At 45.6% G+C, this 26,822-nt stretch overlaps 1 protein-coding gene across 1 annotated transcript in view; it reads left to right on the forward strand.

Annotated features, from left to right (window-relative positions):
* GMI1 (gamma-irradiation and mitomycin c induced 1) overlaps positions 1-25,967 on the forward strand; it is a 233,434-nt gene extending 207,467 nt beyond the window's left edge. The window contains exons 27-37 of the mRNA XM_086778321.1: positions 7,065-7,162; positions 7,384-7,482; positions 8,388-8,454; positions 8,741-8,829; positions 8,949-9,200; positions 10,013-10,168; positions 10,484-10,598; positions 24,360-24,609; positions 24,705-24,899; positions 25,002-25,298; positions 25,518-25,967. Of these exons, the coding sequence (XP_086634447.1) occupies positions 7,065-7,162; positions 7,384-7,482; positions 8,388-8,454; positions 8,741-8,829; positions 8,949-9,200; positions 10,013-10,168; positions 10,484-10,598; positions 24,360-24,609; positions 24,705-24,899; positions 25,002-25,298; positions 25,518-25,812 (1,913 nt within the window). The 3' untranslated portion in view covers positions 25,813-25,967. The remainder of the gene's footprint in view (positions 1-7,064; positions 7,163-7,383; positions 7,483-8,387; positions 8,455-8,740; positions 8,830-8,948; positions 9,201-10,012; positions 10,169-10,483; positions 10,599-24,359; positions 24,610-24,704; positions 24,900-25,001; positions 25,299-25,517) is intronic.
* The last annotated feature ends 855 nt before the right edge of the window (positions 25,968-26,822 follow it).

A 26,822-nucleotide genomic window follows, 5' to 3' on the forward strand; every position in this document is an offset into this window, starting at 1 on the left:
ATTGGCGCCTCACCCATCACCTCCTTGCCCTTTTTGGTACACACCAACTTCCAACACCTTCCTTGACTTTTTCGCGTACCATGTCACCCATCACTTCCCTTTTTTTTTTTGGGACACCGTTTCACCATCACCTTCCCTCCCTTTTTTGGCGCCCCACCTCACCCATCACTCTACTTCCTCTTTTTGGCCTCTACTATCTCACCATCACCTTCCCTCCCTTTTTGGCGCCCCACTTCACCCATCACCCTACTTCACTCTTTTTGGCCTACCGTGTCACCATTACCTTCCCTCTTTTGGTGCCCCACTTCACCCATCACCCTACTGCACACTTTTTGGCCTACCGTCTCACCATCACCTTCTTTCCCTTGGGCCATTTTGGCTCAGCATCTCACCCATCACCCTCTTTGCTTTCTTGCAGCACGGCCTCACCATCACTTTCCTTCACTTTTTTCTTGGCGTCTCACCCATCACCCTCTTTGCTTTTTTGTAGCGCCGCCTCACCATCACTTTCCTTCACTTTTTTCTTGCCATCTCGCCCATCACCCTCCTTCCAATTTGTTAGTGCAACACTTAGCCCATCACCATCCCCATGGCCTCCAATCCACCAAACTCCACATCCGCCATCACTACCCCCCACACCTCCTCCACTGCCCCACCCTTGTCACTCTCAAGGGGCCTTTCCATCTCCATCCTCACCACCCCTCCTCCGCTGGTGTCCACCACCCATACATCCAACCCACCCACTCCTCATGTGCGAGTGGGTACATATTGCAGGTCCAAACTTTCGTTCACGTGCTTTTGCCGAGCAAAGCTTTGGTCCACCGACTCTCGCCGGTCCAAAATTTGGCACACCTCCATTTGTCGGCCAAAGTTTGGTCCATATACTGGATTTTTTTGCAAGCCCGAGCTACATCTTCGGTACTCCTAATGCTGGTCCGCGATTGTTTTCCGGCCCAAACTCCATGTATGGCACACCTTCCGGTCCAAGTTTTTCTCCCAACCAAAGCTTCATATTTGGCAGACCAAGCTCATTTCCTTCCGGTGTGAGTGCTCTTCCCAACCAAACTCACTCTTTGGAACACCTCTTGCCAGCACAAGCTCACACTTTGGAACACCTCTTTCCAGCGCAAGCTCACACTTTGGAACACTCCTTACCGATGCAAGCTCACATCCTGTTGGTTCACCTGCCGGTCCAACCTTTACCTTTGGTACCACTACCACACAACCTCTTCTGTCCACACATTCGCCCTCTACCCCAGTTTCCAATGTAGATACCTTAGCTCTGGCTCGAAATCTAGACTTCTCCCTTCTCCACCCCCTCATGACCCAACCTATGTGCCATCTGATGAGGAACCCAAACCATCAAGCCACTTTCCACAGGCTGCCCCAACTCCTTCAAATCTTCTCATCACTGCTTTCCAAATCGTCCTTTACCACAACTCTCATTAGTACATCTCTCACATTAACTTCCATGAGCCTAACCCATTCCCAAGCCCACCAGTCCATTACCTCTTCACCCCTTCTGAGCTCGCCACACTAGGGCTGACAAGCCTCGCAACCATCCGACTCCCCCCTGCAAATCCGGCATTGTGCATCTCCCTCATCTGCAACTTCCCTCTCTTTAGCCTTGCCAATATGTAGCCACCAAGGGTGCCCACCTGGTGGACCATCCACAACAAACCATCCACCTCAACAGACCATCCACCTCAACGTGATGTGGCAGTGAATGTGGCAATGATTCAATGGAGGCCCCCAGCATTGGATTATCAAGTGGAGATGCACCACAGCTACTAGTGGACCACCATCTACAGGGCAGAATGGCTCTACCAATCCGCCTAACACTGAAGGCCTCTAGTTCAGCTTTGGTTACTTTTATATTTCACAGCTTTAGTATGTAGGATTCTATTTCATTTCATTGTACATATACTTGAACATGTTAATCACATTATCTCTCTTGTAATATCTATTTTGAACTCATAACTATCCCCCTCCAATGTTCTTGGCAGTCCCTCCATTGGCTTTTCTCTGCAATTCACCGAGGACATTGTATCGATTAGTGGTGGGCGATGTGTAGCCACCCCGGCTGCCCACTATCTGCCGGTCACTCTCGGTTGCCCACTATCTGCCGGCCACTTTTGGCCCTTCACTTTTGCACCAGACAAAAGTGCCAATTGTCCACATCACCGTTCTTTTGGACCGGTCCAGCCCATTGCATTGACACCTCGGCCGCTAGAGCACACGTGCACCACTTGCAATGACACTACAATGGTGTACCACTTGTCTCTTGTGCTCACTTAATAAGCACCATGGCCCTCCGCGATGATGGCAAGGCCACTTGATGGTCACCCTTGTACCAGCCCAAAGGCCAAGCGGCATTGTACAAAGTGATATCGGGATTGTGTGATGGGGATCATTCTGGGCAATACTACTGTAACTTGAGTCTCATCTATTTGCGCATTGTGTGATGTGTATGGTGCATTCCGTGTTCTTGTGTACTTGCCATTCTTACTGTTCTTGCTCATCTGTGTATTCTTGCTCTGTGCATTCTTGCTCATCTGGGTATTCTGTGTACTAGTTGAGCAACCATTGGACAAAAAGGGTGGCCGTGAGGGTAGGATCACCCCTTAAAGAGAGCCTCCTGTCAGACCTTGCTCTCTGCAGAGGCTCTCTGGATAGAGCTGTTTCACAACAGTGGGAGCGCATGCCCAGACTTATTACAAATGATATGTGTGCCTCTTTGGATGCCCCCTTTTCAAAGGATGAGCTGAGACATGCTTTGCATGCCCTTTTGAAAGGCAAATGCCCAAGGGATGATGGCCTCTCTCCATCCTTCTTCTTGCAGTTTTGGAATTATATTGGTGATGATATTGCTTCTGCTCTGCAGGAGATGTGGTGTACTGTTTTCTCAGCTTTACGTCATTGTCACTTGTGTTGGACTGACGTTCACCAAGAGCAGCCTAATTGGTGTTGGTTCTTAATCCTTTCACCGATTTTTAATCTCATCCTAGGTATGATATGCCTCCATTTCTATAACTTGTTAGTTCATGTATGTAAGGTTGGATGGTTTTATGGTTGGGCTTAATTTCCAAGGCAACAATATCTGTATGAGAAGCTTGTAAGAGCCAGGTGTGGTGTGGCGCGGTGCATTAGTTTAGGATCCAAGGGGGCAGAGGGTTAGTCTTGCCCTTGGTGCTGTAGGGAGAAGATGGCTTGGTAACAAGAGTACTCAAGCATGAAACCACCTTCTCAGTTACATTACGGTAGATGATGGTTATCTTTTGCACTTGGGTTAGTGGCAAGTTGGTGCATATACACGTGTGAAGCTATGTATTTGTTTTCATGGTAATTCACTGGGACGGTGAATTCTGGTACCGTAGAGGGCTAGGTGCCCATGAGTGTGAATGGGGAAAGTGAGGAAGAGACAGGTGTGTGAGTTATCCCCCATAAATCAAAGGGATTGTAAGGCCTTGGTGCCTTTTGTATAAAAGGGGATTTCCCCACTCTTCAAGGCAATCAATACATTTCAGCCTGTTTGCTCCATTTTCATGTTCTAGTTATAGGCATCTAAATTTGCTACACCAGCCGGTGGGGGTGGAGGATGATTGGCTTGGGTAGAAGCTATAATGAAAATGCAAGGGCCGCCCACTTGAACACAGTTAAAACTTTTCCATATGTTGACACAGGCAAAGAAGCGGGAGAGGCAGGAGGTGAAAGAAGTTTTATTCAACACCACTGCAAACAATTTCGAATTTGGGTTTCATTAGGCTGCTTACTGTGGATCCAACTTCTGGTTCCTTGAAGCCCTGTTTCATGTTTCTCTTTGGCTGTACTCTGGCCTGCACTCCTGGCTGCACCTTTTGACTGGGCTAAAGTTTCTGTATTCTAGTTGAGACACAGAGAGTCGCCTCTCACAAAAGTTAAGCCTCCCTCAGGCTTCATGATAATACCGCAGAAGCCTCACAGTCAACCTGGCTCTCTTCTTATTGAAGTGCAACCTCTGTCCATGAACGTGAGAAAGTTCTAGAAAATCTGAAGGGAGAAAGTGGAAGAAAACCAGAAGAGTGGGATGCACTTCAGGCCAGGATTAGAGAGCACACTGGACGGGCCAGAGTCACCCTGAAGGAAGAAAAAAACTACAATCAATGCTCATTCTTGAAGATAAACGTGTTTAAAATTCCCCTATTAAAGCTGGAGAACTCGAATCTCTTCATTACCAATTTCGTGCAGGACTAGCAATTTCGTCTCAATCTCGGCATTAGCCATTTCATGCAGCTAATCTCCTGTGCTCGTCGAGACTCCCCATTATTACTATTGAAAAAAGCTAGCATCCCCCATGCCCTGCTAGTCCACGAGTTTCAAGACTGAAATGGTCAATCTTGTGTACAGGCCTCAATACTCCACTATATTGCCTCTCATATGAACTTGAAGCTAGTATTAGGTCAATGCTTCTTTCGCATCTAAACTCGCCTTTAGGTGTGCTGTCCCATGCCTAGGTCAACCTAGCTTGAAGTTAGAAATGCTAACCTATCTCTAGCCTTGGGGCAACCTATTTTCCCCTTGAGAACCATTGATTCCCTCAGCAAAAAAATCTGGGAAAGCGACTCTTTAGACTCCACACACTTTCCTAGGTAGCCTCGAGCTCCGGATCAACCCTGTTGGAAATAAGTGCACACTAGGTGTACTATTTCTCTAGTCTAGTTTCAGTTGAGTCTTTGTGTCTTGAGTCTAGTGCCATGTGGCACCTCTACATTTATCCCACAAGTCAGTCTACTCAATCTTGTACTTCTCACCTATATATTGTGGGTGTCACATCAATGAAAATATCAATCTTCTGTCTTGTCTACACTCATCTCAAGGTAACTCTTTGTCTTTCATTTGTGTTCTTGTTTCATTTCTATTCTCTTGCTTTCATATTTTCTACATGGTATCAGAGCCATGGTTTTAAGGTTTCCCTGTTTTTCTTCTGAGCTTTCGCCATTCTCTCCAAGCTGTCCCACTCAATTCAGCGCAGCCCGCTGGTGTTTACTTGGTTCAATTCTCTCGCTCGTTTTTGATCTGTTCGGTGCAAAGCCTCCATCGTCGTGGGCCTCTCTCTCTCACGTGCACCAACCTCTCTCTCTCTATCAAGCGATGGCGAATCAAGACACCCCTACTACTGTCGGGACAGTGGTAGGAGGAGCTCTGACATCAGTGTTAGCGTCCTCACGGGCAGCTGCTGGCGCACTTCTGGGCCGCATCTCAAAGACTTGGCAGCACACCGTCTCGCAGAGCCAGCCATGGCGGGAGCTCGTGGACCGCTCATCCTTCTCCAAGCCAGACTCTCTGGCCGAAGCAGGCAGCCGGATCCGCAAGAACGGCGCCCACTTCCGCCTCAATAACATTAACACCCTCCTCTTTACTGCGGTACTCGCTTTAACTCTAATCTCTAAACCTGTCTCTCTTTTCCTGCTTTGTGGCCTCCTTGCAGCTTGGGTCTTCGCCTACCTCATCAGAACCACTCCCCTCATCCTCTTCAACAGAACTTTCAGTGAAAGGGAAGTCAATGTCGGATCTGTTCTCATCTCTGCTGCCATGTTACGGTTTGCAATCATCTGCATCCATGCCACTCTCTTCTTCATCAACATGTGGGTTAGCTGTCCATTGGACCAGCCAGACCTGCAGCAGCAAATTTAAAGCAGAAATCAAGTGTATGATGTGTTCTATTTTCAGTCTACTCTCTACTCTCTATCTCTTTTTTTTTTTTTAAATAATAAATAAATAAATAAATATAAAAAAAATATCTCAATTCTGAATTTCATTTACTTCTCTATCTTGTACGGGATTAGACACTGCCAAATCTGGTAAGACCTTCCCATCTCTCTCATAATTATCTATGTTTTTCATGCTATCTACCACCATTGGTCACCAATGATGTAGATCATGGGGTAATATCATGTCTATTTGTCTACATGGACTTATCTTGTCCCTATCCAAGAGGCACCCCTGCATTACCCACTCTAGCAGGAGGATTGCCCTTGAGGAGGGATTATCTATCAAGGTCCATCTCTCTATCTATCTACAATCAGTCAGTCTCTCTGTCTATGTGCCTATCCTGTGTGTCTATCCTGTCACATGTCTTTGACACTCTATCTATCAGTCTATATGCCTCTCTTTTGTGGATTAGCTACCCACATTCTCTTGGCATTTTTTGTCTATGTCCCCATTTATCTTCTATCTATCAGTCTCTCTCATGTCTATCTGAAAGTCTCTCTCTCTGTGGGACCACTCTACTGGCTGATTGTCTCTCTCTCTGTCTGTCTATGATCCACTCTTGTCCCTACCCTTGTGGACCCATATGAGGATATCACTTGAGGAGGGGTGTCTCAGGATCTTTTGTCTCTCATGTCTTGTCTCTCAGTCTATCAGTCTGTCTTCTAGTCTTGTCCATCTTGTCTTCTAGCTTGTCTCTCAATCCTTGTCTAGTCTCTCTGTCTTGGTCTTATCTTTTGTCATGTTATAGTCTTGTCCTTTTGTCTTCCTCCTAGTGTCCACTTAAGGAGGGTGTTGGAAATAAGTGCACACTAGGTGTACTATTTCTCTAGTCTAGTTTCAGTTGAGTCTTTGTGTCTTGAGTCTAGTGCCATGTGGCACCTCTACATTTATCCCACAAGTCAGTCTACTCAATCTTGTACTTCTCACCTATATATTGTGGGTGTCACATCAATGAAAATATCAATCTTGTGTCTTGTCTACACTCATCTCAAGGTAACTCTTTGTCTTTCATTCGTGTTCTTGTTTCATTTCTATTCTCTTGCTTTCATATTTTCTACAAACCCTTCCAGTTTGTTAGTTACTCAAAATATACAGCTTTCATACACTAATAGAAGTTCTTTTCTTGAAGAAAATAAAAAAAAGAGTATGAATAAAAAAAACACATAAGTAGGCACATGCATGTGCACATGCAATCTTAATGAGATTTATTGTTACTGCTATTTATCTAGTAATCTGAATTAGCAAGTCTTATGAGATTTTAGTAAATGTAAAGGTGCTAAAAGCAGTTTTTCACTGTATATGGTGTTACCCAGTTCTACCTGGAGAAATGGATTTCATCCAAGTAGTGAAAAGTCAAGAAGTTGATAACTGCCTTCAGACAGGTGATGTTATCCACGTCTTTACCTTACAGGTAAGGTATCACACACCAGCACTTGTCTTCCTGCTTGAGTATTTCCTTTACATCATCCTTTGCAGAGAATGAAGTTCAGTTTTTAGGCATAACCCTTTTCTTTTCTTGCAAAGGTTAAAAATTCTTATGGTAACCATGTTCACAATGTTTAAGCAATCTTTCTGGAAAAAAAAAAACAATGTTTAAGCAATCTAATATATTCCTTCGATATTCTGTATAAGGTCATCGACAGCTATGGTAACCATGTCGAAAAAGGGCGCAAAATTGTGCTTCAGTTGGTTGGCTTAGAGCTACAAGATGGACAAGAACATGATCGAAAGGTATGTGTGACTTTATTTGCATCATTAATGTAGATGTTTGTGAAGACCAGCGAAGCAACAATGAAGACTTGATTACTTTGTATAGAAATACACTTGAAAAAAGGAATAAGCATTGTTTTTTTTTGAAAGCCAAATAAACCTTATTTTATGTACGAAGTATGGGGTGAGTATTATTTAACCATTTTCACTCATTACAAACCATCGGACAAGGGCTTTGTGGACCTTTCTCTTGGATGGAGAGAATGCCATCTATTCTTTTTTCCAAAAGAAAATAGATTCTCCTATTATTTCAAAAGAACCCTGCCTAGAAGGCTTATACAAAGCACTGCAATGGCAGTAAAAGAAACACAACAGGAGTGCATCCTCCATGGCTGGTCGCTCTCGGAGGAAGGCTAGAATGCCTTACTAATGTGCTCTTCACGTGTACCATGGTGTGGTTTAAACTGCACTTTGGGTGACATCTCACTAACTTGTTGCACAGCTTTCAAGGATTTATCTAGCCTTTTTAGGCTCCGCATTGGCCATACATAGAGTGGTTGAATAGTGAATATTGAAACATCAAACAAGGAGTTCTAGGGTTGCATCAGAAAACATATTAGTCTGCATTCTGGGCTCATCATTACAAATCTGCAGATTGATTTTACTCGCTGCTCTGATTACCCAATTGCATATCAGATTTATGGGTTGCATACACTACAGATCTACTACTGGAAGGGCCTGTGAGCAGGGTGCTGCAAAAGGAAGAGCAAAGAAGCATGTGAATAGGTGGGCTGCATGGTCGCACGGTTGGCCAAGGGACACCAAACGAAACCAACATTGAGATGCTGCTAACTTCACAGTTCATCAGAGCAATAATTTCAAATTGGACCTAATAATTTATTTTGTATATGATATGATATCCTCAGGTTGACGACACAGGCTGCGTTAAGCTGGGAGGTCTTTTGAAGGTCACAGGACCTTTCAATTCAAGAGGTATATTTGTGTAATTCAAAGGTATTTTAAGAGTCTCACAAATCTACGCGCTAGCTGTTGATAGAGTGTCACAAATCTTTACATGCAACTTGTAGTGTGATAGCTCTTTCTATGCACTCGCTGTTGACAAAGTCTCACAAATATTTACATGCAACTGGTAGTGTCTTGAATTACCGGCTGCTTTGCTAGCACCATCTCTACTATTGCTAATCATGTAGGAAGAAATTTTACTCTTTTCTGGTCCAAAATCTTTCTACTACTTTTTTGTGTATCTTCATGGTTCCAGCTGAAATTTGTGTGTATTCGGAGAACAAAAAAATGCTATATGAAAGACACTTCTTCCTTTTGAAAAGGGCCCTTCAAATAGTATCAAAGGTAAGTGTGCGGACAATGCTCTTGACCTCTGTATTGAAGTCTTAAGTGCTGGGTGTTTTAGAGAAAAGCCTCCACTGAGATGGTGTTTTAGAGAACATTTTGGGTTTGTCTTCTCTCAGCTTCCGAAAGAATGTGCGTGTGGTGCAGTCCTCCAAGACATCAAAGTTCAGATTGTCGATGAAAATGGGAATGTTGACAAGAACATGACTGGCACCCATCACTTGATAATGCTAAGTTCGTCTACACAGAAGGCTTATGCTCTGGAGGAGGGGGCTTGCTGCATCAGCACAATACAGCTACCTGATGAACCTGGTCTGTGGCACTGCCGTATCTATCATATAATGAACGAGGAACTTCACGCACAACTTGAGGTATGATATGTGTGCACTATGGGGTTGAAAATGGCTACATTTTTCTGCACTGAGTGCCATCATGCTTGATATACATACTCTGATCACAGCTTCCAAGTTTTTGATCACCCTGCTATGTTTTGAGTGTATGTACACCCTGCTATATTTTGAGTGCATGTGCACCCTGCTATGCTTGGTGTACATACTGATCACAGCTTCCAAGTTTTTGATCACCTTGCTATGTATGTATTGTGGATTCTTTAGTCACACTGTGGCTACCCTCTGCAGGCAGAGCCCAGGTGGGATTCACTTGGTATATGAAATGCCACCTGTGTGCATGACCCCTTGCAAAAATGCCCTTGTGTACAAACAACGTGTGGACTCTCTTTACTCTTCGACACAAGAAAACCCTCAAATGTTCAATCTTATTTATCACATATGCACAATTTCTGGCGCGTAAAAACTGTGATGCCTATTTGATATCTCCTATTTGCTGTACGCCTTCTATCATAGTTCAACAAACCTATAATGTGGACCCATGTGCATTATGTACACGTTAGATGAATGGAGCCTGCTTGAGGCAGCCCACCCATACACTGGATAATATGCATCCCCACTTGATTTCATCTTCACATCTCGTTTGGTGTTCATAAATGATCTAAAGTAATAACACTCACCATGATCTTAGCATGTTCATAAATGATGCTAAACAGTACCAACGCAAAACCACAAGGTCCTTTGCTTTCTAATAAAAACCATATTACTAGTATTATTGCCGTTGAACATCTAAAATTTTTTTACCAATTTTTCTCACTATTATGAAATGATTTCAGATCAATCTTGTGCCTGCCTTTGAACCTCCAATAGAGCTATTTGACCCGGTCGATGATGATGCGACCCAGGACACCACACCACTCATGATCCATGATAGAGTTGGTTTGCAAAATGATCTTAGAAAAGTAGGAGATGGCCTCATTTTGCGCCTAGAGGTAAGTTTGTACATTTTCAATTTACTGTATATTTTTTCTTTCTTTCTTTCTCCGATTGGCCTTTTAGGCACAAGATCCTCCCAGAGTTACCAATTTTTCACCTCCCGTAGGCACTTTTTATCCGCCAGTAGGCTAGGTGATGCCACCAAGAGGAAGCACCATGTGGGGTTTTGAACCCAGGACCTCCTGGTCCTAGAAAAACATCTCTACTTGAGCTATCACCTCATTGGCTCTGGAAGTTTTTATAACTATGATAATAGTAATAACAGTTATGTCGGGATTTTACTACTTTCACTGCCTTCTGTTTCAAATCAGGAATCACAAAGGCAAATGAAGAAAAGTGCAAGCAAAATAGTGGAGGCAGAGAAGGAGCTTGCTACTTTGAAGGCTAGGAAGGATATGGAAACACACAGGATTTCGCAGCTAGAAGGTTTGTGCCATTCACTGTCAGAATGTGTAAGATCAATCAGCTTTGTTTGCCTGACGATGGAGAGAGAGAGAAAGAAAGAAAGATAGAAAGATAGAAAGATATATTAAGCGTCTACTAAAGACCCAATGGGCCTATGAGACCAAAGTGGTACAATAATGTCCATGGCATATCTCATCATGGAATGGAAAATAAAACTGAATGAAAACAAAAATATATCTATCTCACTGGGGTGATACAAAACTGTCCATGGAAACTCATCATGGAATACTAAAAACATAAAACATGGGAGCAACATCAGCTCCGAGTAGATGGTATACCACTCTCCAAAATGTCAAGCATGGGGTTGACGAGTATGGCCGAGAGGTCTCCCTCAGCTATGTCACGTGGAAAGGTAGCTCAATGGCGGTGGAGCATGTCCTGGATCTGGAGCTGATGAGGTGATCGTGGCCGACCCGGGGGGGGGGGGGGGGGGGGGGGGGGGGGGGGGGGGGGGGGGGGGGGGGCTGGTGTGCAGAGGCTCGGTCCGAGGTAACTCCTCTCAGCTCGTTTCTTCCTCTCCACAAGGCGTCGAAAGATCATCCTGGCCTGTCTATGTTTGTGAGTCCTAATGGCAATCTCACGTTGTAACTGTGCCCATGTCTCATGACTCATCATCATACCAATTGTTTTGTGGGGCAGTGCTACGGGGAGGGGTGGAAGGGATCATAGTGCAGGGAAACACATATGAGGTGGATGCATGTAGTACACCTGCCAATGCTCTCGTAATCTCGTCCAGAGGGCTATGCGGGTCTAAAGCAAACAAGCCATCCGATACTGCATCTCGGTAAACCCCAGTTGTCTAAACGGATATCTCGGGTACCTACTTACATGAGTGGGTGGTCCATCTCTCGGGGATCTATCTACTAGTGTGAAACGCATGCTCGGTTGCTATGCCAATGGGCCAACTGGAAATCGTGAAATCCCGCACATCAGGTACCAATGAAGCAGATCCCATCAAGTAGTCCTCTGTGCTCGCTCCCCCTTTAGAGTTCCAGCATGTGAGAGCATCTAATCCCTACCATCTCGATAGGCCATTGTATATGACCAACCCATGTGCACTCCTGAGTGTGAGAAAATTCCTGGCAAAATCTGTAATCTCCCCCCTCATCCTGTGCTGCTCTCTTCAACCCTACATCCTTTGCCGTGATCTCCCGGTACATAGCCTCAAGAGTATCATATAGCTTTGTCTGCTCTGTGCCTTTACGTGCATTAAAGTCTCCCAATAGTAATATTTCTCCCATGCAGCAAACCTCATGATATCATCATTTAGTGGCGTATACAGCGACTCTCTTGATGGTGCAAACCTGGAGTTGGTTGGGGGAAAGTAGCATACCGCCACATATAGCTTGCGGAGCCCCTCTCTGCATACTCGGATCTACATGTACCCCGCATCTGCATCTCTATGTACCACATGTATTGTGTCACAAAGCTCCTCCCTGGACAGTACTGCCACTCCTCCAGATCCTCTTGTACCTCCCATTGTGCGTGGCCGAGGGCGGAACACTGATTCCCACCTATGACCCTGCACGTCAGGGAGCATCTTGTTTGTGCACTAATGGGTCTCCATATACATAGCAATATCAGTGTCTGAAAGTATGCTCAAAGTATCCTGCAGCTATTCTAAGGGCTCCATTGCAATTCCACACCGTGAATCACAAGGTCTCATAGACCATGCGCCGTCAGGCGGGCCTCCTCTCCGTAATGATGACTCGGCCATCTCTGTACACCGGCCATTTCCCCTCTTTCCTTGCATCAAGCACACGCGGCATGTGTTCCTTCCCGTGTGCTATCTGTGCCGGTGTAAGGTCCTCATCCAAATAAATCTTTTGCCCCTTAAGGGCCATCCTTTTGGAGAGGAAGGCCTTCTTCTCTGAGTCAGCAACCCAATGATCAATATCCTCGCCCTAGTTTCATCTCTGCCTACTCGCCATGCTCTAGCAATGGGTACATTAGTGGCTCCAATTTTTGTTGCAAGAGCTTTTGCATCCTCTTGGGGATTCCCCTCATCTTCCCAACCAACCATGTAAGGCACGTGCCCGTCTCTTGGCTTCCTCTTCCAATGTACCATTCATCACCTCTACTTTATTCACTAGTGTATCCTTTGCTTCTTTACTACTTCAATCCATGGGTTTACTTCCTCAATTTGTTTCTTTGTGCCGCTAGCAATTTCAGCCCATCAATGCATTTCCTTCTCACCCGCAGCCACTTTTGCCTTACATGATTCCTAAGTGTTTTGAATTTCTGTGATGTCTTTTTCGTGGTCAGCCATACATGTCTTCAAGGTGCCTTCGTACGATGCAACCGTTGTGCCGATCTCCCGGAGCATGTCATTGTCTTCAAAATACCCAATAGATCTATGAGACCAGAAGTAGTACAAGGGGAAGAGAGAGAATTATGTAATCATCTTCAAAATATCCAATAGATCTATGAGACCAGTAGTACGTTATACTGAGCCGTGTAATAAGAAAAGTAGTACATCCCTCCGCTCTAAAATCGGACAACCGTTAAGTACTTGACCACCTCACACTCACCCACATGGTGATGTTTTTGGTACTTTTTTGGCTCCACAGCAGGTAGATCAAGAACGCCTATGAATGGGTTACTTTCCAGAATCACAAGGTTAGCAAGGTGTTGCTATACATAGATGGCCTCTATGATCCAAGCCCGATTAAAGACAAGCTCGAGAACACAGAGGAAGGGTCGTCTTCTGCCAGATTGCCCAACGCAATAGGGGTATTGGCTAAGGAGAAGACAAGGGGGAAGGCCCTGGGCAACCTTTCTCCTGACGAGTCTAGTAGGAATGGCCTTATTTTTTGAATAGAGTGTTGGTTGGTAATGGCTCACGTAAAGGATATGGGCAGGTGCAGCTTGTCATCTATGGTCAAGAGCTTGTGCCTGTTGGAATGTCGTATTTTCTGCACCATCTTCATAACGGAATCAATACATGCCTGCATCTTTCAAGTGTCATCATGCATACTTCCATATATGCAACACTTCTCCAAGCAGCATACTTCTATCTTCATCACCAAGGATGGTGAGCACTCTAGTGGTGGGCGACTTGTAGCCACCAAGGGTGCCCACATGGACTGTCCACCGCAACAGCGTGGATGTGTGGCAGTCACAGTGAGTCAACGGAGGCGCCAAGTATTGGGATCATCAAGTGGAGATGCACCACCACAACTGACACAAGGAGGTGCATTGAAGGCTCCAATGGCACTGACGGCCCCGGCTAACACTCCAACGGAATCTCTAGAGATGGGAAATTCCACCAAAGGCTACGCTGCCACCTCAAGGCATCCACTAAAGATAGGAGTTGCCACCGACTCGACCCCGGGCATATATGGCCCCTTTACCCACCTTGGAGGATATTCTTATTTTGCATCCTTATTTCACCTTGAAGGACATACTTTATGCTCATCCTTCATACCACTTGTACCCTGTGTTTTGTCATCAACTTGGGCTGTGTTGTCCTCTTCATTGTGACCTCTGTTAAGTGTGCATGGTACAATGAAGGACATGTATCAGTATTCTCTGAGTAGTGCAAGTGTTCTCGTTTCTTTCACAGTCTTGTCTCTTCTTGTGTTGTGTTCTGCTACATAGTGTCTTCTGCATTGTGCTGTGATCGAGGACTCCGGACATATTGTCCGGAGAAGAGAACCACCACATAGTGTGCCGGGCAACCAGCCCTGCTACAAGGCTGTTATTTTGGATTATGGTAAATGGTTCTTGGAAGAAGAAAGACATAAACTAAAGGATGCAAAACTAGTGACTCAACAACTCACTAAATGTACTCATCAAAGAAGTCTTGATGATTCAGAGCAAGAGGCATTGATGCAAGCAATCATTTGTGTTAAGAAAAATGATGAAAGAAAGCTGCAAAAGTGGCAGATCGGGTCTAGATAGAAACATTTGAAAGACGCAGGTTGCTCATCCAAAGGATTTTTTAAGAGCGTACATGTTTCCAGAAACATTTGAAAGACATAGGTTGCTCATCCAAAGAATTAGGAGGAATGTTGGATTGATAATACGCGGCAATTAGAAAGGGAAGTTTATGGTTACTTTAGTAACCTTTTTGCTACCCCCAATGAATTAACTCGAAGAATTATGGATGCACGGCACCAGTTGCTTCGCAATGTGAATAGAATTCTATCCTGCCAGTAGGATCTGATTTGGAGGTTGAATTCACCATGGATGAATTGCGACATGCATTGCACAATTTGGGCAAATGGAAATTCCTAGAGTGGGATGGTACACGATAGATTTTTTTTTTTGGCTTTTTGGGATATAACACCATATTACGCCACAAACATGCTGAGGTTGTAGACATGAAACTATCCAAATGGATAAAAGAACAAGGAACAAGAGACAAGTGAAATTGAATGTAAGCCATTATAATGGATTGCACAATTCTCAATCTAACATGCAACAACCAAGTAGATAATTTCCAATATCGAAGTTTGAAAGGGGGGCCAAGCGGGCTCCTCAATGAGGTGTGCATCCTCCTGTGGTGCTCTTAGGTGCCGCTCTACTCTGGAAGTCCAATGGTGGTTCCACCTCGGACCTGCGGTCTGCCACTCTCCTACACCGGGATCCTTAGAGGCCGTGCCTTGGTGCTCTGGCTCCTCGGGCCGAGATCCCACTAATATGAGGAATTGACTTCGAAGAGGCTATGCAGATGCAAAGCGATGGAATCCCGGCCGTCCAAGATAGAATCGAATCGAGAAAAAGGGGGGAGGGTGGGGGGGGATGGGGATGGGGATGGGGAGGGATTCCGTCCTTGAGTTGTCCACATGCCGGACGGCTACCCACAATCTTGTAGACAAAGGTGGAGGCTTCTAGGGAGGCGGTTGTTGAAGCGAGGAGCTGGGGGCCCGCTTCTGAGAAGGAAAGGCAAGGGACAGCGGCCTCAGCCAGGGATGACAGAGCAGCTCCCATTGAGTCCTCCTAGAGGTGCAAAGACTAGAAGATGCCAACACTGGCCTGAGAGAGGGAACAACCCAAGAGCTGAAACACCTGACAAGGGAGAGGGTACGGCTAGGGCAAGGCAACGAAGGGGGGGGGGGGATTGGGGAAGGCAAGGAACGCAAGGTGGAAGAGGGGCTGGTAGAAAGGAAGGGGGATCAAACAGGAGGTGGTGGCAGACCAGAAGGAGAGGGAAGGTGGGAGCTCAACAGGACAAAGGAGGAGGCAGGCAGGAGTCAGCGAAGGCAGAGGCGGGCTGAAGCGGAGCGTAGGAAGGGCTAAGATGGGGGCTCAACAAGCGGAAGAGGAGAAGGTGGAGGACGGGAGCTGGACGATGGCAAAGGCAGAGAGAGGGAGCAGGGTGAAGGCAATAGGCGCGCTAACGGGGAAGCTCCACCACTTACTTGATCTTTTCATCATCAGCTTTTGAGAAGCCACTCATGTTTTCCACCTTCAAAGTGCCCTACTGTCTCCCTTATCTTCCTCATCCCCTCCTCTGCCTGCCTCCCACACATCCCAATCCCTACTACTGGTTCCCGCCACAGCTCTTCATTCCTACCAGCCCCCTCCACTGCACAATCCATCATGCCCAGGTTGGGTCAGACAACTAGTCCAGCACTATATGGACCTCATGGACATGATCATCACAGCTTCACCAATTGTAGCTCTTCACCCCCCCCCCTCCCCTCTCTTTTTCACGGAGGGCATCTGGTTGATTACTCTTTTTTCCAGTGTGGTGTGGACTCTAGTTCTTTCTCCGAGATGGTGGTCCCTCTCTGTCCTTGTGTGATCTTGGACCATTCTTGTCCCACTCCCTCGGCTGACGTGGGAGCCATGGCTGTCTCCTTCTTTTGAGTGTTTCTCTTGGCTGCAACTGGGACAGTTATTCGGTAGCCTTGATCATCTGGGATCAGGCCGACACATCTGTCATCATGTTGGTGACAACCACTTGACCAACGGCATTAGCCAGTGCTAGCCGCTTTCTAGGATGGAGCTAGACAACTCTGGCCACAGATTGGAGGATGGTTCCTTTGAGGCGGAAGGGATTGAGGCACATCTCTTTGTCTTCCTCCATGTCAGCTTCTCGGTGAGGCAGGATTACAGGTACCTGCACTGCATTGAGGTCCACTGGCCCGGGTCTGGAGTGCCTCTGTACTAAGACAAACTGTAATTATGTGCCCTCCAAACTAGTTTCGAAAGCCGTGCAACCGAGCGGGACACGAGCAGGGTCTGCGGCATGTCCTCTTACATATGAGACCAAAAAGATACTACATGTGATCTGTGTGTAGATCAGATGTTAGAACTGAGAAAAGAAAAAGACAGGGCCTATGCACTTCTTAGGTTCTTGTGGGTACAGTGTAACAATAGACATGGAGAGCTGAAATATCCATGGCAGAGTAGAGCGACGAGATATCCACCTCATGTGCTGGCGCCTCCTCGTGGCATTGAAGGATGTTGTGAATATAAAGCTGATGGGTGGAACCTTCAGGCCAAGGGCATATGGCTCTCTGGAGGGAGGCTGCCCAATCTCTGGCTACTCCACAGGGGAAAGTAACCAAAACCTCCGGAGCTCCATCACAGAAAGACCAGGTGTCAATGAGTGTCCCATCTGCTTCATGTGGCTCACAAGTGCATGGGTGGGTACTGCTGCTGGCTCTTACTACTGCTCGGGATTACAGAAATCTGTGATGGAGGCTTGGATCTGCTGCTCGGGATTAGAGAAATCTGTGACGGAGGCTTGGATCTGCCGCTCAGGATTGGAGAAATCTGTGATGGAGAATTGGATGGAATCCTGTTGTAAATACATCTCCAAGCATCTCTTATCATTGTAGTGCATCACCCAGGCAAGAGGACCAAATCCATCTCTGAAGAGGCAGTGAAACCTCCTCCATATCTCATAATATACATTGCATATGAGCAAGTAATGTTCCTTTGACTCTTATCTCTTTAGTCAAGCATAGCTTGGATATCTGGTCCTCCCATGGGATGCCCTGAGCTCACCATGTCTCTATTCGAGTCAATGTGAAGATACCCTCATCTGGCCAATAGCAATTCTCATGGCATGTCACAAGTGTTTCTAAAGGTATCTAGGCTTCCCATCCACTGTGACCTCCAAGAAGTGCTGTCTATAGAAGGCCAGCTTTCATAGGAAGCTGGGTGCGAAAGCTGGGTGGGTGTCAGCCATGTCCAACTAGTATCTAGTATGAAGTTGTGTAAGGTCTAGGCGGGTAAAGCTGTTAATCTCTCACTTGATCCATGAAAGGTGAGTCAAGGGAGTACTCAAAGAGTGGCACTATGCGCCTCAAACCATCTAGATACCTAGAAGTACCATGAGTTGCTCTATTTTGCATGTGGCAATTACATGGAAGACTAGTGTCAATCTTGGGAGCCTGCCTCTTTTTTTTCTTCTTTTTTTTCAAAAAGAGACTTCTATTAAGCATGAAAAAGACATACAACAATCACAACTATAAGCCAGAAAAGAATAGAATCACCCCAATATGTAAGGTGATTTCAACCACTGAGGAGCATCATGATGCCATGAAAGACCTGTGGGACTAGGGGAAAAGAAAATGCCATGGTCCCACTCCTGCATAAATATAACGCACTTTGCCTGTGCAGAACGAGAGGTCTCCTGAATACGAGCCCAAGTAGCCATAAGAAATGATATCACTCCATATAGTACTAATGCATTGAGACCTAAAAATCTGGACACCCACAATAGCCTCCGTGCATCTAGCTCTCCAGATCTGCCATGCTATAATACTGGCAACAATCTCCCAATTGGTGTCAATCCTCTATCTTGGTGGGGGGGGGGGGGGGGGGGGTATATAATCAAAGTGAGAGACATCCTGCAATAAACCATGCTAGGCAATACCTCTACGAATGAAAATAGCAGAATCTGTACCATTTCCCTCATGAAAGAGCTGCGGACCGGACTGGGAGAGCCAAGCAACTGCCCTCCAAGTCACATGCATGGCTCGGGCACTCAATTTGCCCATAAGTTGGGTTACAGAACCCCAAATCTGTTGTGCAGTGCTGCATCTCCATAAACAATGTTGTACAATCTTAGAATCTGCCACACACCTAGGGCAAGAAGGTGCTACACCGAAAACTGATCTCCACTAATTGGTGGAGAGACCACCATGTAAGAATAACCAAAAGAAATGAGAGATCTGGCTCCTTCTATATGAGTGCCAAAGTGCATGCCAATATCTGTGCTGCATCACTGGAGAAATACCATAGCTCTCCCAATGAGGCCTGAGAGTAGGGATCATATGTATCTCTCCAGTGAGGAGAAGCCTGGCATTCCGGACGGTGAAACTGAAAGAAGGAAGGCTTTTCAAAGGATCGAAGGAACCAATCCACTCCCACACTCCTAGATCACATTGAAGATATCTGATAGGACTGCCACCATATAACCACAAACACCAAGAGCCATGAGTCACTATCTGAGGAGAAGGGTCAATGAAACAATGCTTCCCCGAACGACCAATAATCCTCACTGGACTAAGCCTAGTATCAGAGATGATCTCCTCCATACTACATCTCCTCAATCTCCCTCCAGGCATGATAGAGTAAGTGATGCAATCTGTAGCCTCCTAGCCCGGGAGAGCAATGACATGCAGAGGTATGCCTATCCTCGAAAAGACTCCCAGCCAACTCGGATTATAGTCTCCATGAAAGGTCCCAAAGAGTCACTCATGCGGAATAGTTGCATCAATCTGATCAATACGAATGCGAGAGCCCCTAAGATGCTGAATGGATGCAGCTCTCCGATCCTTTGGAAGACTCTTAAAGGTCTTCGAAGCAAGAACTATGTATGCACATCTCTCCCATCCTAACCACTACATATAACAAGATGCACCAAGTAGCCGACCGGCTTGATCCTTGATGAGCTCGTTCCACATAATAGGTTGTCGGTCAGCCTCATCCAAAGACCTAGGAAGCCTTCGTCGCAAAAAAGATCTCATGCTTCTCCATGCTCTAACAATGGCTGCAATAAGAGGGGAAGATGGTGCCGTGATATCAACCTCTGTGAACAAAAATTGTGTGATGGGCATCCAGTCTCTCCCAACATGGGGTGTACATCCAAAAATCTGAGACAAGAAAAAATCCTTCGAAGGCTCAGTGCTTGGTAGGAAACCTCTGACCACAAGTTTGCAGAGCAACGCCTTGCATTGAATATCCAGATCGATAATATTTAAGCCCCCCTCGTTTGGGCTGAATAACTGTGAGCCAAGATACCCTGGCATGAGTGTCTGAGGTGCCATCCAAACCCGACCAGAGAAAATTACAGATCAATCTCCGCAATTGACCAATACACGAATAAGAGATAATAAACCAAGCGGAGGCAAGCAATACTCGATTAGCCACCAAAGCTCTGGAAGCTAAATCTAATCTCCTGGAGCTCCAATGAAGGAGCTTCTTCCGGATACTAATAAGTACCAAAGCAAACTGTTGTGCAAGGGAAATATCAATCCCAACCTAGCATCCCAAATATCTAGCAATGCATCCTCTACTGATCCAAGTAAAACCAAGCTCTACACCCCAAGCAACTCTTGGTGAATCACTAACCCAAAAACCAACAAATTTGTGCCAATTAATGAGTGTCCCTGTTGCCAAACAAAACTCTTCTAGTGCTACCCGGAAGGAACATAAGCATATATGTCAAGCCTCCAAGAACATGGTTGTGTCATCAGCTAACTTAGAGTCAACCAATTCCTCTTTACTAACAAAGAGGCAACCTCAATCTAGAAATACCAACAGTGGAGCGGAGAAAGATGCTCATGGCCTCTGTAACTATGATATATAATAATGGGGCTAAAGGGAAACCCTGCCGTACTAAGCGAGAAATCTGAGCCCGCTCTTCTCTCTCACCACAAGCGAGCACACTACTGAGGGCATCACGATACATGCATGAAACTCCCTTGATCCATCTCTGAGAGAAGCCCATATGGCTAAGAGTACCCTCAAGGAAGTCCCAATCCACTCTATCATAGGCCTCCTCAAAATCCAAGACCGGAATGGCTAAGGGCCGATTTCTCACTTTAGCCCATTCGACGGCCTCCCAAAACAAGAAATGTTATGAAAGATGCTCTTGCCGTGTAAGAATCCATTCTCCCAAAACGAGAAATGTTATGAAAGATGCTCCTGTCGTGTAAGTATCATGAATGACATCCTGCAAAATTGGTTGCAATCTGATGCTGACTGCCCTAGCAAGAATCTTATAGACAGTCCCAAGTAAGGTGATAGGTCTCCACTGGCCAATCAATGTCTTATCCCCACTCTCAGGAATAAGATAAATAAGCCCCTCAATGAGAGAAGAAGGCATAGAACCTATGTCCCACATCTCCTAGAGATCCAATGTGATCTCAGCCCCAATCTCATCCCAAAAAGTAATGAAAAAAATAGCGGAGAGGCCATCCTCCCTTGGATACTTACTATGAGGTAAGGCATGAAGAGCATGACTGAACTCCTGCATAGAAAAAGGGCCATCCAGAGCGGCACACATCTCCTCAGTGATCAAATGTGACAGTGCATTCTAAACCTTCCTTTGTGCCTTGTGTCTCAAATCAGAGTGCGGCTTAGCACGAAGAAGCTACCGATAGAAATCAGTGGCAATCTGTCTAACCATAAGAGGATCTGAGTGAAGAGTGCCATGTGAATCTTGCAACTACCTGACACTATCTTTGGCATGAGATGGGCCATGAGTAGCAAAGAAATGTTTGTTGCATCTGCCACCCATCTGTGTCCAAAAGGATTCCTGGGCATGGAAACAATAATCTGCACGTTGCTCAAGAGAGAGATGGAGTTCTGCCCTAACAATACATAAAGAATCTGCAACCCATTGAGCATGAGGATGTTTCTCGTGCTCTTCATGTAAGGCATCAAGTCTACGTCTAATAGCCCTTTCTAAATCCAAGGCCTCTTGCCTCTTAGATAGGGCACATGTGTGATAAAAGTCACTAATATCACAGAGAGCAAAGGCCAGTCTTTGGGAGGCATGTGAGAAATCATGAGATCTCCAAATATCAATCATACGGCGTGATAGCTCTGCATCTGAAACAAATGATCAAGGATGCGTTCATGGGGTGTTGATCCATGGTAATTCGGATCTCTAATACATAAAACCACTGGGCCATGATCGGATTTAGAGGTGCCTGTAGCAATAAAAGTATACCCCCCCTCTGTCAAGCACCCTATCATCCACATAAAATCTGTCTAACCATGCATAAATACATCCTGCATCCCTTGTCTTGTTAGACCATGCATCCCTTCTCCTGTTAGGCCATGAATAAAGAAGAGTGGATAGTCTCCTCGAAATGTCATCCTCATGCTAACAATCTCTGCCATGAATGGAGAGTATAAACCTCTCCTAAGACGCTTTTTCAAGAGGATGCACCAATCTCTCATGTCCACCTCTTTTATCAGTTGGCATCTCCACCATGTTAAAATCCCCACCAATAATCCAATGGTCGGCCAGAGGCATCAGTGTAGTGAGAGATTTCCAGAAGACAATCCTCTCACCTCTATGGTTAGGACCATAGAGGTTCAGAATACCAATGCGTGTAGTACCCTGCATAAGAAGGATCCACTGCGCTATTGCAGGCAAAATGGCACCATGTCCAATGATGCAAGGCAAGATCAAAGCTAAAATAGAGATACAGACACCAACGGTACCAACAACTGGTGACCAAAAGGTGTCCCGAGAGAAGCTTGCGTGAAATCTCACACTGGCTAGCATCCAGTTTATGCTCTTGCAAGAGCAGTACATCCATATTCCACCTGTAACTACACAATGAAGCTGGGTTTTTACAATTTGTTTCTGCCGATGCGGAAAAAAACCCCAAGACCCTGAATGTTCCAAGAGACAATCCTCATAAGGACTCGGAGTAGAAACCACCAGATCTCGTGGTCGACAAAGAACCCCCTTTATCCATATCTTGTGCCTGCAAAGCCTCATCCTCCAAAGACGGATCAACATCGTGTGAGGCAAGAGCTACATAAGGGTTAGGGTGCTCCACAAGGGGTGTGGGTGAAGGGGCAGGTAAATATAAGGCATCAATGACTAGGGCAACTCTACAACAAGGACAATTTCGTGTGGCACTGAAGGCTTAGTCCTGATCATGCATGAGCACATCATAACCTGGTCCCTCTCCATCCTCCTTTCCAAGCTTGGTCCCTAGGAAGCAGCTCCATTGATCATGGCAGGCATGTCCAATGTGTCTAAAGAGCCAGGTTTTGATGCTCGGTTCTTTGAAGTGGGCCAAGACTGCATTTCCTTGGGCCATTCATGCCTCCGTTGCTAGGCCCTGTGAAGGTGACTCCCAAGTATACATAGGAGGTGACAATTTCCACTGCCTGGCCTTTGAATAAAAATGCCAGTCTGGCAGCTGCTCTATGTGAGGTGTTAAACAGCCTTGCCAAGGTTCACTGTGAGATCCCTCTCCTTGTAAAATTTCACCCAGCTGTCTCTGTAAACCCTCAGCTGAGACTGATATGAGCACAATATTATCTGCATACAAAAGGATGGGTATCACTATGTAGGCAAGCCACTGCTTTGTGCCTCCCAACCGATAACCCAAAAAGAGTGGGAGAGAGTGGCCAGCCCTGTTCGACCCCAATAATATTGCATATCTCACTTGACATGCATGGAGGTGTTCACACGTCCGGTCACGGACTGATATAATGACATCACTCCCCATATCATCTCCGGAAGAAAGTGCAACTCCTGTAGCTATGCAAATACCCTCAACTATGGGATAGAGTCGAGGGCTTCTTGAAGTCCACAAAGCAGCAGTGGACCCGTTGCCTCTGTGCCCTCTCCTCAATGACCACCCAAAGGGTGAAAAAGTGATCCAATGTAGATTAATTTCTCCTAAAGCTTTCCTGGCCTGTGCCTCTTGGTATGTATCCCTCCGCCCATGAACTAACATGTACCTCCGAAACTACCCCTTTAAGTTTGGCCAATGTATGACTAATCATGATAGTCCCTGTAGTTATTGGAGTCCAGGGGGTCTCTTGCTTTGTGAATAGGGACAATATAGTATGGCTAGTCCAAGAGGAGGGGAGGCCTTCACCAATGAGGTGATAGCTCAAGTGGTAGAGGTGTTTGTCTAGGACTAGGAGGTCTTGGGTTCAAAACTCCACATGGTGCTTCCATGCCAACATCGCCTACGGGTGGATAAAAAAACTCCTATGGGCAGTGAAAAATGGTTAACACACGAGGATCTTGTGCCTAATGCTGGTCGGAAAAAGAAATAAAGAAGGAAAAAAAGGGGGAGGCCCTCACAAAGAAAACCCTATTAAAGAGGTGAGCTAGGATAGGTAGGAGGCATGCTCTTGGTCTATGTCCCTCTGCCCATGAACTAACATGTATCTCCAAAACTACCCCATGAAGTTTGGCCAATGTATAACCAGTCATGATAGTCATGTAGCTATTGTGGTCCAAGGGTTTTCTTTCTTTGTGAATAGGGACTATGGTTGCCCCACAAGGGAGGGAGGCCTTCACAAAGAGGGGTGAGCTAGGATAGGAGTGAGGGCTCTCCACCTAATCTCTAGCTCTACCTTTGTGAAGTGATAGTCAGTGTGGTGAACGAGGGTGGATGATGACGGGAGCCCTCGTGCATAAGATTCCCATCTGATGGGGTGGGTGAAAGGTATGCCAGGCTTCTTTTTCTCAAGGATGCACCAAGCATGAGAGAGAGAGAGAGAGAGAGAGAGAAAGAGAGAGCTTTAAAATTTATGTCAAAAACGCAGAAGAGATAGAGACTCTACAAACACAATCTCAAAAAATCGAGAAGGGCAAGCTGCATGATCTGGACGGAAATGAATTAGCACCCGAAAGGATCGCCCAAGAAGTTTCAAAATCAAATAGTCCTGCTAGGTTTTTGTTGGAAGCTTTATCCCCCGGAATGTTTCTCTCTTCTGAGACAGGCAACCCAGGTGCTGAGGATATACTTGGTGTTGTAGCTCTTCTTGCATCAGTTAAAAGTGAAGCACTAAGCAGGTAAGTAACTTTGTTTATAGGTTGTATTTCAAAGTCTTTTATTTGAATTTAATTGATTTGAAATGCTGCTGTTGAATGTGTGACTGTGGAAATAGGGCATTGGCGGACTTTATTGGAGAAGGAAACATGCTTGCAGTCGTGTGCAGGACTTCTCAAGCTTCAGGCCTCATTGTAAGATATGATGAAGTGGATGGTAACATTGATGCATCCTGGGGGCTATACAAGTTCATACTGAGCCAAAACAAGAGTATGAATGGTAGACTTCGGGTCTACACACTTGAAGAAATGAGGTATGCTTTGCTAACAGTATAGAAAGATGATGCCTACCGTACACCTTCAAAAAATGATCCTTGAAGTTTTTTTATGAAGTGTTGAATCTCTCTTGTACACAGAATTTATAACCAGGGGCAAGGCAGAAACCATCCACAAGAGCTGTTGAAGATGGAGGGGCCAAAACGGAGAAACGGTGTGGCTCCGGATGGTTTTATTGGATATGCAGTGAATTTGCTGCATCTTAACGATGAGCATCTTGACCTCCGAGGCTCTTTATTCTACAATCTCTTCAAAGAGCTTCAAGTTTACAAAACAAGAAAACACCTTTCGAATGCAACAGATATCCTTACCTGTGGCGGTGTTTCTCTAGATGGCGGTTTGATTCGCGAGAGAGGATGTGAAGATTTTGGAAAAAGGTGATGTTTTCCACTGTAATTATAACTAGTGCATGAGAACTCTCTTCTCTCTCTCTCTCTCTCTCCCCCTCCCCACACCAAACTCTCTTCTGTCAAGCAGGATGCATGTGGAAGTGGGGAAACAGGAAACCTGCTCAGATTGTCACGTACTAGATGCGTTGCAAACAGTCTTAACAATTATGTCTGATATTTGTACAATTGTGAATGGTGATGATGCAGGGAAGAAACCAAGATAGTGTTCCCGGTTTATTCAAAAATTCACAAGAAGATCCCTTCGATTCGATCGATAAATCACATATATGAGAGCATGAAAAGGGAAGATGCAATAAAGCAGGGTAAGCAAGAGTTACAGAAGAGGAGCACAATACAAAGAGAATTGGAGGACAGAATAAATTACGTTAAAAAAAAAGTTAGATCTAGTCAAGAGAAATATAAAAGTGCAAAAGAGCATTTGGAGTCACAGAGACGAGAACTAGCACAACTTAAAGAACGGGTAAAGGGTCTTGAGGTGTAGATTCCAGTTGTCAGGTCAGCTTGACCATGTAACACTACCTTGATGCATTAGATTTTAACGTAGGCTTAATTAAGCATTATGTTATGCATCATGAAAAACCATATCATGTGTTAGCTACTTGCTTTTGGTGCAATCCTTTTGGCTTAATTGTGAAATTGTATTATGCGCTGTCCTAGAAAATCAGATTAGTTGAAAATAAGTTTTTCCTGGCCATCTTTAAGAATGGACGCCTGAGGCATGATAGTTGAGATCTTACGGTATATATTGAAGGGCCTCCAAAATAGTTGATGTAGGTGTTTAGATCAAGGTTTGGCCACTTGTCGTGAAGAGCCCAGCCTAGTGTCAATGCAATCACCATGGGTCTCACAATGCCTTACATGGGGCGAACTTTGTCTAGCTAGAGAAAAAGCTACATTTTCCTACTGGTGGTAAACAAGCCCCTTGGTGGTACATTGGACCACCTTTCCTTTCTCTTTTTTCCCAAAAAAGATCGCTGCTTCGCCCCCTCCTTCCTCCGCCTCCCTTCCTTCCTCCATTGCTGCGCCCCTCTGCCACTGTGCCTGCTTCGCCCCCATCCACACTCCGCCTCCCATCCTTCCTCCATCGCCATTCGCCCCTGCCTCTGCCCGCCCTTCTTCGCCCTCCAGTTTGCGTTGTTTCGCCTCCCCTCCTTCCTCCACCTCTTCCCTCTGTGCAGCCCTGTTGTGCTGCCCTTCCCCTGCCCTTCTTCGCCTTTGCGTCCAGCCATCTCCCCCTTGCTTCCCTTTCCTTTTTGCTTTTCCCTTTTCCACCCTCCCTTCCTTTCCTCCGCCTCCTTGCCTACCTCTTCCCCTTGGTTCGGATTGCTCCCCATCCGGGTTCAAGTCGCCTTTTTCTTCGATTAGCATCATGGCTAATCGTTCTCCCTCAACGGGGTGAACCATTGTTTTTTCCGAAACCGAGCTTGCGGTATTTTGTTAAAAAAAATTCGTACTTAATAGAAGTCTCCTTTCTGGAAAAAAAAGAAAAAA

The sequence above is a fragment of the Cibotium barometz genome, chromosome 39, assembly GCF_041138505.1.
Source record: "Cibotium barometz isolate CiBa-2024 chromosome 39, ASM4113850v1, whole genome shotgun sequence".
NCBI lineage: Eukaryota > Viridiplantae > Streptophyta > Polypodiopsida > Cyatheales > Cibotiaceae > Cibotium > Cibotium barometz.